Source organism: Triplophysa dalaica, chromosome 9 (genome assembly GCF_015846415.1).
Source record: "Triplophysa dalaica isolate WHDGS20190420 chromosome 9, ASM1584641v1, whole genome shotgun sequence".
NCBI lineage: Eukaryota > Metazoa > Chordata > Actinopteri > Cypriniformes > Nemacheilidae > Triplophysa > Triplophysa dalaica.
This window is the reverse complement of record NC_079550.1, coordinates 20,084,349-20,099,897: the sequence shown is the minus strand read 5'-3', so window position 1 is coordinate 20,099,897 and position 15,549 is coordinate 20,084,349. Positions and strand designations below refer to the sequence as shown.

At 41.0% G+C, this 15,549-nt stretch overlaps 1 protein-coding gene across 2 annotated transcripts in view; it reads right to left on the bottom strand.

Moving 5' to 3' along the window:
* Positions 1-15,549, bottom strand: part of robo2 (roundabout, axon guidance receptor, homolog 2 (Drosophila)) — a 359,300-nt gene that overhangs the window by 141,872 nt on the left and 201,879 nt on the right. For both annotated transcript variants that reach the window (XM_056756352.1, XM_056756353.1), the window contains one exon: positions 10,134-10,460. In XM_056756352.1, the coding sequence (XP_056612330.1) occupies positions 10,134-10,460 (327 nt within the window). The remainder of the gene's footprint in view (positions 1-10,133; positions 10,461-15,549) is intronic.

The window sequence follows — 15,549 nt, the reverse complement described above, 5'->3', positions numbered from 1 at the left end:
ACATAAACGCATTTAACCCTGGATAACAACGTGGCCGAGAAATTAAAGTGATTGATCACGACAATTTAACAGCTTTCAAATTAGAAGTCCTCTCTGGGACTCCAGACGCTATACAGCAGAATCTAATGGATGAAATGTTGGCTCTTCCTCGCGCCTGGCCCCTCTAGGCATTAACAGGCGAATATTGGATGGTTTGATCAGGTCGGAGATATGAAAAATGTGACAGATTATTCTCATAAAGGTTGGGCTTTGTTTTCGCAAGCTCCGCCAATGTGACAGCCGGGAAAAACTAAAAGTGTCTTGTAAAAAATATATCTCACTGGACCTTCACACTGATATTCACAGCATCACTCCAGGCGTGTGCAAGTACCACGAGAGCCAGTTTACACACTCACACGAACCTGCTGGACAAACAACTACGAATAACAATCGTGGAGACAGGAGAACAGCGAAGAGCAGTCCAGAGATAAGACTCTACTTAGCATTTGAATGGAGCTGTTATGATTTCTATGCAGCTTGGCCTTTTGCCATGATGTATGTATGTGTGTGTGTGATGTATGCCTAGCCAGTCCATATGTTTCTCATTTTCGTGTTCAAGTTCACAAGTGTGTGTGTCTATCAGTCCATCTGTCTGTCTCGCTGTCTCACTACTTAACGTGAGTTTATAAGCCCAAACAGATGAATCACAATTTGTCTTAACTTAACATTTACATGTACAACAAAACATTTACTTATCAAATGAAGACGATCGCAATCCCTTAAGGGTACAATGTCATATTAAACAATGTCCTATTATTTTCCTGTTTAAATAAAAATACACTGATATTGTTTAAAAGGCCTCAGTCCCCAACAAAAAAATCTAATCCTGTCATGGTTATTATACCACAACCACAAACTCATTAACATCTATTTGTAATCAGAAACATGACCCAACCAGAGCCATTGAGAGAGAGAGTCGCTTCAACTCCGTTGACTCCAGTTTTTTCACAGCAATGGGCGGTTTATCGAGGCTCTCAATAGTTCCCAGAAGGTACTAGTAATGCATTGAGCTGCGGCTAAACAGACCAACTGAGGTAAACTTTTAACCCATTTAAAGTCATTTAATGAGTAAAAATAGTGTTTAAAGATAAAACATAACTTCCTGGAACTATCTTAAGGCTATTTTGAACTTGTTGGCGCAACTCACTCTCTCAATCGCTCTGGACCCCCAATAAAATACAAAAGTGTAAACTGTGCCATCATGTAAAAGAAAGACAATCACAACAGAGATATTTACACAGTCTAATGGTTTTTGCACATATTTGCACATTTTCGTGTGTGTTTTTTCGTATTTCACACTCGCTACTACAGTGTCTCTGAATTGTAAAAACTCCCCTTAAATTGTTTTGCTACAGATGCGAAAAACAAAAAAAAAATAACCTAGTATGAATTATTTTATGACGGATGAAAATCAGTGTGGCAGTGTGTAAATGTGATTGACAAAACGTGTGGTCGTATTTATTTTTTAACATATATGACGCCAATTTGTGCAATGGCCTTTAAAGGCACAGTAGTGTTCATTCTAAAAGGTGCAAGAAAGCAAGAAGCGACAAAAAACAGGCAATTAACACAAACAAGACTCAAAGGAATAAATACAAGGGCAGAGGTCTTCACTACTGACAAATTTTCTCATTGACACTAACGCGGGCCGCGGCACAGACAGCGTCCACCTCCAGCTGTTCTTCACATCATACCCATAAAGTCTCAACCCTTCTGAAGGACCCCACACTGCCTATCAATTTCAAACACCAGCAGGAAGGAGACCAGGCTCAGCTTTCACCCCCCACACACACACCGAGGTACAGGAAGCTTAGGTTACCCCCCACCCTGCCGCCCCTTCTTAAGCAACTGTCCCGAGCGGCAACGATACTCCCATTCACACAGTAACTAGTCGACCCAATATCTGTCCAGATATTAACACACATGATGAGGACAGACACAGACGCACCACTAGACCATTCACAACAGTGTTTCTCGACTTGTGGGAAAACACAGACAGGACGGAAAACAACAATGCACACAAATAATAAATTGCATACAACCGTGAACCTGAAAATAAATACATTATAAATGTTATAAATGAGGAGAAATTGTCAAATCTTTTGTTAATGACAGCGGCTGTTTGTTCATTGGAGCTCTTTGATTTTCTGTATAAAATTAATCTGTCACTTGGTTATATGGCCAATACTAATACACATTTATTTAAATCTTCTATCAATATAAATTTGTTCATTTAATACCTTTTATTTAGCCTGTCATTATAAACCTTTCATGCACTAAACAAGCTACTTAAACAAAATGCATCTAAAAATCTTTGAAAAATATTGTACTTTTTATAAATTAACAAAAAAACAAATCTTGTTTTACATTTTCTAAGAGCAATAAAACACAAGTGCTGACTGAGGTTGTCCAAAAGTAATAGACGAAAGGGTAAATAACTTTACTTGCCATTCATGAAAATGATAATAATTTATAATCAAACATAATTTGGATTTTTTTTGTACAACAAACAGCACTCACATTTTGCAGAGCAAAATAAATGTTTTCTTTTTTTCCTGTTAAAATGTCTACAAATTCTTAAATCAAGAATAATTTTCTCAATAAGTCTTGTTTTTAGTCAAAAAATATGAAATTTCAGTGAATTATTTGTGCATAAACAAGCAAAAAAGTTTGCAAAGAAAATGTCTCTTGAATTAAGATTTACCTTTTTCTTAGTCACTCAATTCAAGATTATTTTTCTTTTTGTTATTTCATGTCTTAATGTCTTAAGCACGAATTCACTGATACTTCATATTTGTTTACTAAAAACAAGACTTATTTTCTAAGGTCAGTTTGCTCATTAAGAAAATACATCTTGATTCAAGAATGTTTAGACATTTTTACCGGAAAACAAGGAAAAAAGACTACGTAAGAAAGTCATTTTTTGCAGTGTGGTGTGTCACCATTAGTTACTACTGTAGGTCTTTTAACAAAACCAGTTGGAAAACACTGATATAAAATAACTGAATGAGAGAGAGAGAGAGAGGAACACCACAACATGCTCAAGTTGGCACAATCTAAATGCCAGGTTAACACCAGCTTTCCCGGAGATGGATGGCAGATGCCAGGACATTGAGCCTTGTGTGTGTGTTGTAGGTGACTAGAGTGCAGGGTTCAAAAACACGCCGTCCATCAGTGCGACTGGAAGCATTCTCTAATGATCACACACCATAACACACACGCAGCACTAACATCTCTATGTCCTTGTGTGTGTCAGACGGAGTTTGCAACATCAGCACCCGGGCACCTGCACTTTTTGCTTTGAGGGAAATAACAGATTGTTCGCTTCAACAGAGAGCTGAATCAATTTCCTCAGACCTCAGTTGAGGGGCGGGGCATAATTTGAGCTCTCCTTCTCACACACACATATGATGGATTACAGGCCTTGGTGGGGGTCCCAGGAGGCTTTGCTTCAGGGGTCACAGCAGACAGTGGTGGCGTATCTGTAGGGTGAGGGGTATCTGCTGTACACAGAGCCGAACGTTCAGGAATTGCGATGGAGGCTGGTCCGAGCGGGACATTGGGGCTCCGTGGGGGTCTTTAGGGGTCATCGGATCCAATCCCAGTCACTGTCAGAATGTGGAAACCTCATGGGAATCCATCAACTCAAGGCGTAGATGTTTTGTACCTCCAATTACTGCAAGGAACCGCAGAGGAACCTCGTTCTGTACTCCGGCACAGAAACACGACCATGTCTGCTGTGGCCCGGTAATGCAAATGACAGGATTGAAGTCAATAGTCTGGACTTTGATTGGATTTAAATGACCCTTCGGAATGATTCGGCGGGGCTCGGGGCACTTTTTGATGGCGGGCAATCATGTAATGGAGTTTTAAGTAGTTTAGGGTCACAGAGACCACACTGAATCAATGTAACACGTGCAAATATAAGCACATGTACACACAGGCAAAGATAGGCGGACCACAGATAACAAAGCACAAGATGTAAACGTAACAAATCTCCAAACAAGCAATGCCTACGAGAACTGAAAACATTCATGTTTAAAAAGATATATATTTACTCTCTGCAATGATGTTTAGATCAAGCTGAGGTCATGACTGACTCAAAACAAATTGAACAAAGCTGAAACATTTGTTCACAAAAAACAACAACATTAAATCCTTTCTACTAATCCACACCAACCATCTGATCACAATGGGCTCTGTTAAATCCATTTGACTTCATATATCTGAAAGCAGCAGGGCACATCTCTGTTAACAGTGATCTCCATTTATTATGATATTATTTGGCCAAAAAACTCGACTTTAATAATACTCAGTGCATTACAGGTTCATTTTAAATGCAAAACTCAATTCCTGACCTATCTTCGGCTGTACATTCGACAGATCTCAATCCACTTCAACTGTGCATGTGTTTGATGCAGCAGGAGTCTTCAGCGTATTTATTTCAAGCATTTCTAGATTTAGAAATCTAAATAAATAAATCTAGAATAACCAGTAGTGCTCATGGTTACTGAAACTCAAACTGGTCAGGGATACGGTCTGTCAGGTAGTCCACATATACTAATGACAATGAGAAGTGGTTTAAATCCGGGCCATTTCCAGATTTCACATCAATTACTGAATGCTTTGATGTTTGATATCATCCCATAAAAATGTCATTCTTTCGCTCTCCCTGCAAGTGTCTTGCTTCATGGTTAAAAAAACACTGAAATAGAACAGTAAATTCACAAAAATAGTAGAAAGAGAGAGAGAGAGAGAGAGAGAGAGAGAGAGAAAGGTCAGTGTGTGAATGTGCATTTCTGAGGTTCCATGGGACCAATGATTTATCTGGTTTGTAAAGCGGCACCTTCACACTCTAACATATATACAGCAGTTCATCTTTTATCTCTCTCTCTCTCTCTCTCTCTCTCTGACTCTTTCATATACATCCATAAAGAATCACTGAATATCATCTAGCCACCGAGCTCACCGATCATCTCACACACCGATGTGACAGTAAGATAAGCTAAAATCTGCATGGCTCACGGCCGCCGTCTGTGTGTGTGTGCAGCGCGGGGCTGATAAGCAGGTCGGTCTTTGCCGTGTTTGTGCTGACTCCAGGACTGCAGATATACACCACTGACACATTCAATCAGGGATTTTATTTCTTTCTCCTTTATCACAAACCAGAGATCCTTCCTTCCTCCACGGCTTTGCTGGCACCTCACCCTTCCACGCTCTTATCAGAGACCACCATTCCCTGTGGGCCGCGGATACATCCTGACATCCATCTGCTTTCAACTTAATCACCAACCCCTAGAATCTGCAGAATCCACGGCTCGTATAATGGGATAACACAAAATGAACGCGGGTCAGTGGACCTGGATGCATTTACAACCGGACCCACAACCCTATGCGATCGTGTCTGTGTTTTATTTATGCGCACACACACTCCGTTTTTCAGGATTTGTCCTGTTTGATATCAAGTAAAAATCTCAGAGCCGAAGAGACATAGATGGCATAAATACGATAAAATGACTTATGTTGTTTGTCTTATTTTGTATTCATTTTTTGGGTTAATATCTGAGAAATTTTACAACAGCTGCAAATATGATTATCCAATCAGAATATATGCATCCTATGTCTGATATTTTTAATTTAAACTTAATTTAGTTTTAGCACAGTCATACCGTACCACCAACGCCAACTAGTTGTGCCCATCCAATGAGATTCATCCTCTCTTATTGGGTTTGACTAATTCTAGACACACAGTCAAACAGCTTGAGATTCATTTGAAAAGCTTTACACAATAAAGCTGCATGTCCCCCCCACAAATAATTGTATATTAACCACTTCCAAATGGTGCCAAATGAAGCTCCTAACCGGCACGTTGGAGCGCATCAAAGAAACCTTTTCAAAAATGCCAGCCAATCGCAGTCTGGGGGCCTTTTTTCAAACCAGCAATGACATCCCTTTTGCCGTCCTCCATTTGCATACTTTTAAAGGTTACACGAAATGGCACTTTTTTCACGAAGGCTTAAAACTACACGAGCACTTTCCAACTGTTATTATCGCAAACCATTAGCAGACACAAACACATTGGCAGTCTACGGTTCACACCCGATATTCCCAATTAATTCCTCCATGTTCAACAAGCTTGTTGCCTCCAGACTTCTAATACACCTGTACACCTAAAAGAAGAGATACAGCAGCTAATTAACATTTTCCTGCGCGATTTTTCGCCCCAGGTGTGGCTTGTCACACGGTGCCTGTACACAAGCTCTGACCCGAGATTCCGTCGCTTTGGCAAATTTATTCAAAGCAGGGTTTGCCGCGGTCTGACATGCTCTTTACAATGATTTATGAACCTGCTCATTGACCCAGTTTATACCGAGGAGGAAGAAAGAGGGAGCGAGAGAGACAGGACGGGAGAGAAAGAAGGACACATATAAACTAGACACAAAAATAAAAAATTTATTACACTGTTTCAATATTACACCGTGCAGAAAAATACGTACTTTTCTATCACCAGTCAAGTACAGTATGTACCTTTAGGCTGAAGACGTATGTAAATTGGGGTTCAGCCAATCGTTTCCAATAGCCTGTCAGCACCTTTTCTCATTCTTCCTCTGGTCTAATTAAGAGCTTAGAAAGACAGGAAAGGGATTCATTTTTGTTGAGGCAAGTGGGAAAACACCTGGTGGAAAGTGTGTCATTTCTTTCAATGTTCAAATACGTTCTCCTATTTCTGCTTAACATGCGACGAAAGCTATTAAGCAAGCCATTTTTAGTTCGATATACTCAAAACGCGCAAACTCCTTAACTCAAACCTAACCAAAGATATACAAAAGATGCCACATTAAGAGTATTAGTCAGATATGTCAACGGACGAGTCTACAGTATTAGATCAGGCAAGACAACAAACACAAGTAAAGGGGTTCTGCATAAAAACACAATAATGTTTACATTTCTCAACAGTTTTCAACAGTTTATAATTTATGTGGAGTATCAAAAAGTTACTCCGGTTACTTGTAGTCAGAAAATGATTTATTATCATAAGGAATTGTAAAATAATTTTTAGCTTATATGTGTTTTTTGGACAGTAACCTTCCCGATAGGGATGCACAATATTAAGAAATTATCGAAATGCGCAATGGTTTGCAATAACTATGTAAGATGACATGTTACATAATGAGTAAAACATGACTGTTTACTTTGCCAAGCGGTAATGCTGCTTTCTTTTCAAAGTGAAAATATATTTCATATAAAATATTTTAATATAAGTAAAACTGATCTCACAAACAAACAATTTTTAAAATTATATCGCATATCAAATATCACATAATTTATTGCATAATGCATTTTTCTTCAAAATCGTGCACACCTCGAAATATGGAAGCGCCGTTGACATACGATTCACAATATGAACACGAGACAAATGCAGCATCTTTGTATGTCAATGACACTAACCCCTCCAGCCACACAAAGCAACGCCAGGTCAACCAATGGCACACATTTTAGGAACTATCAAACATGCTTTTGCATTTCTCTTCGCTTATGCTAGTTTACACTTCACCTTAAAAAAGAGAAAGAGATCATTCGAGTCGAAAGCAAATATTACGACAAGAAACATCATGGAGCCAAGGTCCTACAAAACAAAACAAAAAAAACACTAGCTATTTACACACTTGCATCTGACATATTGAATAGCGACAGAATCTACTCTTTCTTTCAACTCTATAGGACACAAATATGCGCAACTAGATCTGTGTGTCTGCTTTGTTGCGTTGCTAATAATCAATTGTTAAAGACTAGCGTTTGAGATAATCCTGCTCGGACGGACACCTCCCCACAATCTGCCCTGATATTAATAATGCAGCGTGCTCCTTTCACAAGCCTCTCTCAGCTTCCTGCAGCTCAGCTTGGGGTCTCTCTGATCAGGCGGCTCCAGTGGTCCACGGCGAGTGCCTGGCTGCAATCTGTTTCAACAGAGCCTTTCATTCAGCTTACGGGTGGGGGGGGGGGGTTGACACGACCCCATATGAGAGAGAGAAAAAGAGAGAGAGAGAAAAGACAGTATAACTCAACAGGAGATGACTTGTGACTCAAGATGAAGTGACCGAGGTGGGAGCCCCCAGAACTACAGACTGAAACGTCAGATGCATTTTTAATGTCACTGAAGGCCAGCTGTTTGTTTTGGAGCGGAACATTTTCTACGCATGAGTGTCCATACACACAGCTGGCTGTAAAATCAACATTTACTTCTTGCGAAAACAGCGGCGCTTCAGAATATTTCTACGAGGTGACTGATGAAACATATTTTGTTTGGCACGATACAAGAGACGTATCGGTTTGCGTTGGCTTCACTTCTGTGATCGCTCGCCACTAAAGAGAAGTTTTATGAGTGGAAACTGTGTAATGTAACACAGCTGACGGTTTCACATAAGTGCGTTTCTCGTTGTAGTTTTAGAATTCACTGTCCTGCCGACCCCTGCGACCCTTCACCTCTCACCTGATGCTCGTAAAATATCCTACAGCTCATTTACACTCTTCCAAATCCAGAATGAGATAGAGGTAGAGAGATGAAGAGAGAGAGATAGCGATAAAGAAAAAGAGAAAGAGGAATAATCGGGGACTTCATCAATTTTTCATGAATTTTCATTTAGGCGAGGAGACCCCTCTTAGCGCGATCGATAGATCAAGCTGCTGTCACGCAGTTAGCACCTGGGGGCCTCCAGCACGACTGTGAAGAGCCCGGAGAAGATCAGAGCAAACACACACCCCCTGCCCACTACACGGGTAAAGCACACACAAACACCATTTCTGCCTTTAAATCCTTTTATATGGACCTAAACATACCATTGTGTATCGACAGTTACAAGCAAACAACAGAAAAGCATGCGAAAATATTGCAGAAAACCCTCCCGCAATTGCTACCACAAAAATAAGCACACATCATATGTGTATCCTTAGTCTTTAACCCAAATCACTGTGCTGTATCATCAATTACACAGTAAAAATAGAAAAGGCAGCGGCCTTCAAAATTCGCCTCTCAAAGCTTCCCACAATCCCTTGCTTTAGAGTCACGCTTTCCAGCAGCAAACACACACACCCTTTCATTACTGCATGGGGTCTTGGCGGCGGCGCACCGAGCCGGTTTAGTTATCCATTCATTCAATATTTATCATCGTATCCTTATTTCATGATGGATCGCCTCTATTTTCATAACAATGCATAAGCGAGGCATCAGTATTGATCAGCCTGGGGTTGAAACAGACTTTAAAAAAGCCGCTCTCTTAGACTACAGGTCGAGACTACACATGCAATAAAGCAAGACCAATACTTCTTTAATCTCTAATGACTTAACATATTGGCTAAGCTAGTTCTGTCAGCTTTCATGTGGCAAAAATCCTTTAAAAGCACCATTGGATGGTAGAACGTGTTCCCTTATAACTAACTTAAGGTCAGCCAAGCAATGGTGTATTTGGCACCGGTCAATTCAATTCCAAAGAAATAGCCGAGACTTCAAAAAGCATTAAATCAGGCCAATGGTTAGTAAAAAGAAGGACGGGTGACCTGTCACTCGTCACAACTGGGTTCTGATTGGCTTGGGGATTTGAACCCAGGGGATGTGATCTCTCTAAAAATGCTAGTCAAACCAACAGGCCAAACCCATGTACAGGTTGTCAATAAGCCCTTCTTCTGTGTCCCATGTGAACAACTTTCCGTCCATGCACCTAGAAAAGCAATCTCTTTTATCTGTAACTCTGTCATTTCTTGCTGCAACTAGTTTATTGGGAAAACTTGGCAGGTTGCAGTGAGACAGCTTGATAAATATGCCAAAACATATGTAGAGCTAATCAAAATAGGGAGCCATATGCAAAATACCCCTCTCTCTTTTTGAAGCGTGGAAATGACACTTTCCAATATTCCTTAGAGGCAACACCAAAATCAGCCAAGATGTGGAAACTGCAACACTCAAAGGATAATTTTGTGCAATTGTGAATTGAATTCATTTTGTGCTTAGGGGCGGTCCAACTCAAAGAGGACAACTAGTTTCCCAAGGCTGGTGGTCCCTTTCGCTTTAGACAATAATTGATTAAATACAAACTTACATGCTACTTCAAGTGATGCGTTTCGGCTAACGGCCTCCCCCAGGTAGTTGCGTGCCACACACACGTACGCACCCTCGTCGGGTTTGCTGCGACGGCCGTGTACGATGCGCAGGAAGAAGAGAGAGCCGCTGGGCAGGAGCATGCGGTGAGATCGAGGGTCATCTTTGTCGGTTTCAACACGTTCTCCATCCTTGTACCACTCCACGGTGGGGTTGGGCCGCCCCTCCGCCTTGCAGTTTAGGGTGGCGGGTTCGCCCTTGGATACGATCAGATCAGAGGGGTGTTCCACGATCCGGGGCGGAGAATCTTCCTGCCGCAGACGGGATCCTGGGAAAACAGGAAATAAAGAAATACTTATCAGTATGACCTTATATGCCTACTGAAACTCTGAAAGAGGAAATGGCAAGCAGGTTTTTTTCTGTTGAACATACACAATAATCATCATGCAAAAATTTTCCCACAAACCATTTTCAGTGTACCAAAATAACACAAGCGATCCAAGAAAAGCTGAAACAAAAGCACAACGTGGTTCTCTCATCCAGCTCACTCATTTAGGGTGCCAAAATACTGAGCTGGCAAGCCATCGGGGACTTGCCCTCTGTGACAGAGGGGTTCAGGGGTTTAGACTCACACTGTGTTAAAATGCTAATCCCTGAACGTTCCCCTGCACGACCCAGGATTTGCAACGGATAACGCTAGCAGCCCACGCTAGGAGTCTGGCCCTTATGATAATAGATTGCGGAAAGAGCAGTATGAGCCTTAACCCGAGAGATAAGGAGCCAGAGGCCACCCTGCATTTACATCACTAAGGCACGGGCCGAATGAGGACAAAAGTGGCCTCTGATCCCACCAAAACCCCACCAAAGAGAAGAGCTAAGCTCCGAGCCGCCATGGGCTGCCGCCGGATGAATGCTGCTAGCTTTGCATGCTTCGAAAGCACTTGGTTGGCGCAGAAACACCCTTGAGATTGTAAATGCTGATTTTATACTTCTTTCAGGGATTTGAATTGCTTAACTCTATGACTGACTTTCCAAATCGGTGAGGGGGAAGCGGAAGATGTGTATGTGTGAATACTGAATATTTAAGGAAAACAGCTACGTCTCTCGTGTTTTGCTATCTTTGCGAGTATGTTCATAAACCATAAAGTAACCAAAACATAATCATACTCTTACTACATAACTATATTTACTACAATATAACCGTGGTCAGGGATGGGTACTTATTTTGATCCCTAAAACGTCAAAGCTTCAAACAGACCAGAAATACATGAATACAATCAAGTACAAAATATTTTGACATTTAAGTTTAGCGCTACGCTCACGGTTAGCATACACTGTAGAAATAAGCTTCATTTAGGAGTTAAAGATAAGGTAGCATTCCCACAATGGTACAAACACAAATTATAATCTAGTTTTATCTCCCCTTCTGTAAACGATGTGCAATGTCAACAAAATAAATTCACATTCATTAGCCATTAAATTTGGTTTATGGAATTGCTAGCGGGCTAAACCTCCCACTACAGGGGCGTGCTAGCTGTGCAGCTTTGTTTGTTTAGCTGCCCGCTAGCTGTTTGCTAAACACAAACCATTTCAGTGTGCAGGATGGAACCATCACAACAAGAGACCCAATGGCAACAGCTAGCGCTAGCTGACGTTGGCCATGCTCTCCCCCGGGACAACAGGTGTCTGATAGTTTTCGGATGCTGATGTAAGAGAAAGAAACCGTGCAGATCCACTAGAACCACCAGTTTGTACCACTGGGACAAGACACAGCGGGGTGGAAAACAAGCTTGTTTGGTATCTTGCAAATATGTTGCATTTCTGAATCTGGGATGTGTCTTATGGCTGGAATACACTACAGGACTTGTCTGAACAGATTTTTTTTTAACAAGACATCATACTCTTGGACACTTTGTGAAAGTTTCAAGATAGAAACACACTTACTGATCATATCTGCAGACTGGCACAGACGTTCTGCAACAAGTCCAGACTGAAAATATGGGCAAAATCCAAGCAAAGTCTTGTAGGGTATTTTAGCCTTTAGTGGTCTGGGGCAGTGCTGACTCTATTAAGGGGAGTCCGCCACCCCCTTGCCTCACTTCTCCTAATTTGTGCTAATTCCTCCCATTTTCTTCTCATTGATTAGGGATCACACGCTTGTCTGCTGTCTATGTAAGGCCACCCAGAGACCAGAAAGGACACAAGAGACCGTCTACTGACAGAGCAAAATCTTATCTATAATCCTCAAGGTTTCATGTTTAATCTGCAGCACATATTGAATGTAATGGAGCTCGGCTGAAATGTGCTGATTCTGTTCAGTCGTCCTCTCTCGTTCGCTTTCCTTCTACGGCTTGTGTTTCGCATCCTGTCTCATTCTGTTGTTCATCGTGTAATAGACAGTAGTGTAAAGTAGTTTAGAAACTGAACTTTATTGCTATGTTACCGCTTCTTTGGAAATGTGTCGTCAGCTTTGTCAACATAAACCTTTTGTATTAAACATTTAACCTTCCTTCTTAAAGCTAATTTTATGCATAAGCAAGGCAAATCAGAAACACGTGACACGGTAAGTGGCTAAATAAATGAAGCGCTAATTAACATTATGACATTGATAAATGAGGTGGGTCGAGATAAGGGGGGACCCTGTCCGCCACCAACACGCGCACACACATCACCAGCAACCGTATCTCTTTAGAGCATCTGTTTCGCCTCTAATCGACAGCCACCGGCGGCGAGTTCTACACAGCGAAGGTGACGATACTGGCACTTGCCATGTGATTCGATTTTTATTAGACTAATTTCTTTTAATCCAATTCATATTCCAATACGCGAGCTCTAATCGCCTGAACCTCAAGGCGCCATCTGCTTGCTGCACTTTTCTCCATTTCTTTTAATTCAGGGGAAATTTTTGCCAAGCAGATGCTTGTGATTCGCTTTTATTGTGCTTTCCAGGAGAGGAACGAAAGGAAATATAAATCAGACAGGGATGTTATTCTCCGGATAACAAACACGGACACATTTTGTTTACTTTTGAAAACCCAAACAGCGCAAGTATGTTCGTGGCGGTTACATTTGAAGGTTTTATAATATTGTTTTTATCTTACAACACATACTGCATTCGAAAACCAAGGATGCAAATGTAAAAAAAATCATATGATTCATGCAAATATGTGGGTACTTTCACGTTAGTCTGTGTTGATTGTATAAAAACTATGATGTATTATAACATATTTTCTAGCTAAAGACACCGGTCATTCCATAACTGCAAACATATGAAGTGCACATCATGTTTTGGTATCACCATTATTACTTTTGTTACCGACCGTACTCACGATTTTGTGATTTCCTTTAACATTTTGAAATGCTATAAAAAATTGTGCATGCCGGGCAAAGGGTGGTCCGTCATCACTCCCTAAATTGCAAAAACAACGTCTGTAGTGACAACTAACAGGGCCACAAACACACTCCATTACCCCTAACACACTTGAGGACATGGCACATGAAAATGAAAAACTCATTTTTTTCTATATTTACTTCAATCAGAAGACTAAGCCACTGGCAAAGTCAATTTATTTCCCTCTCTCTCTCTCTCTCTCTCTCTCTTTCCTTGTCTCCTTCCCCTCTCGTCCTGTTGCCCTCTCTTAATGCGATCATTGCTTGTTGAACAATCAAGTGCTCTTTGCCGCGTGGGAGAGTGCTCTTTACTTTGTCTCTGCACGCATACTATTCAAAGAGCCATGTCCTTTTCCTTCAGACCCCCCGAACAGCCTACACATACATACACACAAACAAACATATATGCACACATGCACATGGTGTGTGTATAACTAGAAACGGCAACAACTTTAAAAACGGTTTACATGTTGAACACAATGTGTGCAGAGATGAATCATACAGAATTCATACAAACACAATGCCTCTGGAAAATTCATTATAAACTGATTCACATCAAATTAAAAAAGCATCCTATTGCGTGTTTTGCAGCCCACCAACAACACTGAGGACTAGCAGCTGATATATATACGCACACTATGACCACCTACAATACTAGGCACCCTCCAGCAATACAATCCCTTTACTGTCAGAATTGACACAATGTTTCCAACAAGGAAGCGAGAAATATTAAATAAGATGACATCAGTATAGACAGATACAAAAGCAATTTCTTATTTTGACTTAAAATGTAAAACGTGCAAGACATTAAACATTAGAATGTGTGACCTAAGAGATTTGAAGGTAGTAGAACATCAGGCATCACCCACAGACCCAGTCTCTCTCTCTCTCTCTCTCTCTTCCTCTCCATATGTAGCCTATAGATTCAGATGAGGAGGAGGATGTGGTTTCCATGGATGACAGAGCTTGGGGGCTGAACTGTCATGTTAGTCATTGTTTACAGGCCGGTTAAGAACAATAGCTTTCTTGCAGATCCTCCCTCTGGTCTTCTGCGTGGCGAGAAGACAAATTTCATCCTTGTTCATATTGTCCTACTGTTCAATGAGAGGTGGAAGAGAAAAAATTGTCCAAACTCGACCCCAGCCTGGTGCTGAAATATCTTAGCCTCCATTAAGGACATTAAGGCCCGGTTTCGCAGAGAAGGCGTAGCTCAAGCCAGAACAATGACTTAGTCAAATTAAGATATTTAAGTCACTTTTATAAAAACGTCTTGAAACATCTTGAGACATACTTTAAGATATCTAAGGGAAAGTGATTTTCAGTTTAGAAGGCTCAAACATTCATTTTAGTCTGGGACTAGTTTTAAGCCTTGTCTGTGAAACCGGGAAAAACCTGCAGATGTCCAAAATGTACTGGAACCTCTGGTCTAATCTATTTATTTCTCCATATGAAACATCTGGGACTGCATTGATACTTAAAAGAAGCCTAATTGAGAACTGTGGGCTATAAAAGGACAACCTCTTGGCTATAAATTTCTCATCCGGATATGGCTGGCCACATATGCCACCTCCACTAACCGACTATTAGCTGTGCCGCATATTTATTCATGTGCAGAAAAGAAGGCTGGGAAGCTTTGATGATCTTTATAGTAATTATTTTTATTAGTTCCCCCGAGATTCATCAGCCCACCAACCAAATCAATGGCCAGAGATGCTACCCACCCACCAGAGCAAGACCAGAAACTCCCCGAGGATGCATCACGTATTCCGTGTGTGTGATCAAGAGGTTACCCCGGGCAACCTCCCAAAGGTGTTCTAAGTACACCGTTCCATCGGCAATAAATAAAGGCGAGGAAAGAGGTCACCGTTTGAGGTACGGTGTTATCTCAGGATTTTGATGTGGATTATCGTTAATTAAATTAGCATGCGCCTGAAGGAACGTTGTCATAAATTATCACTCACGGCTCTGCATCTATACAAGAAAATGCTTAACTATGGTTTTGTTTGAATTATTCATCAAAACATTGA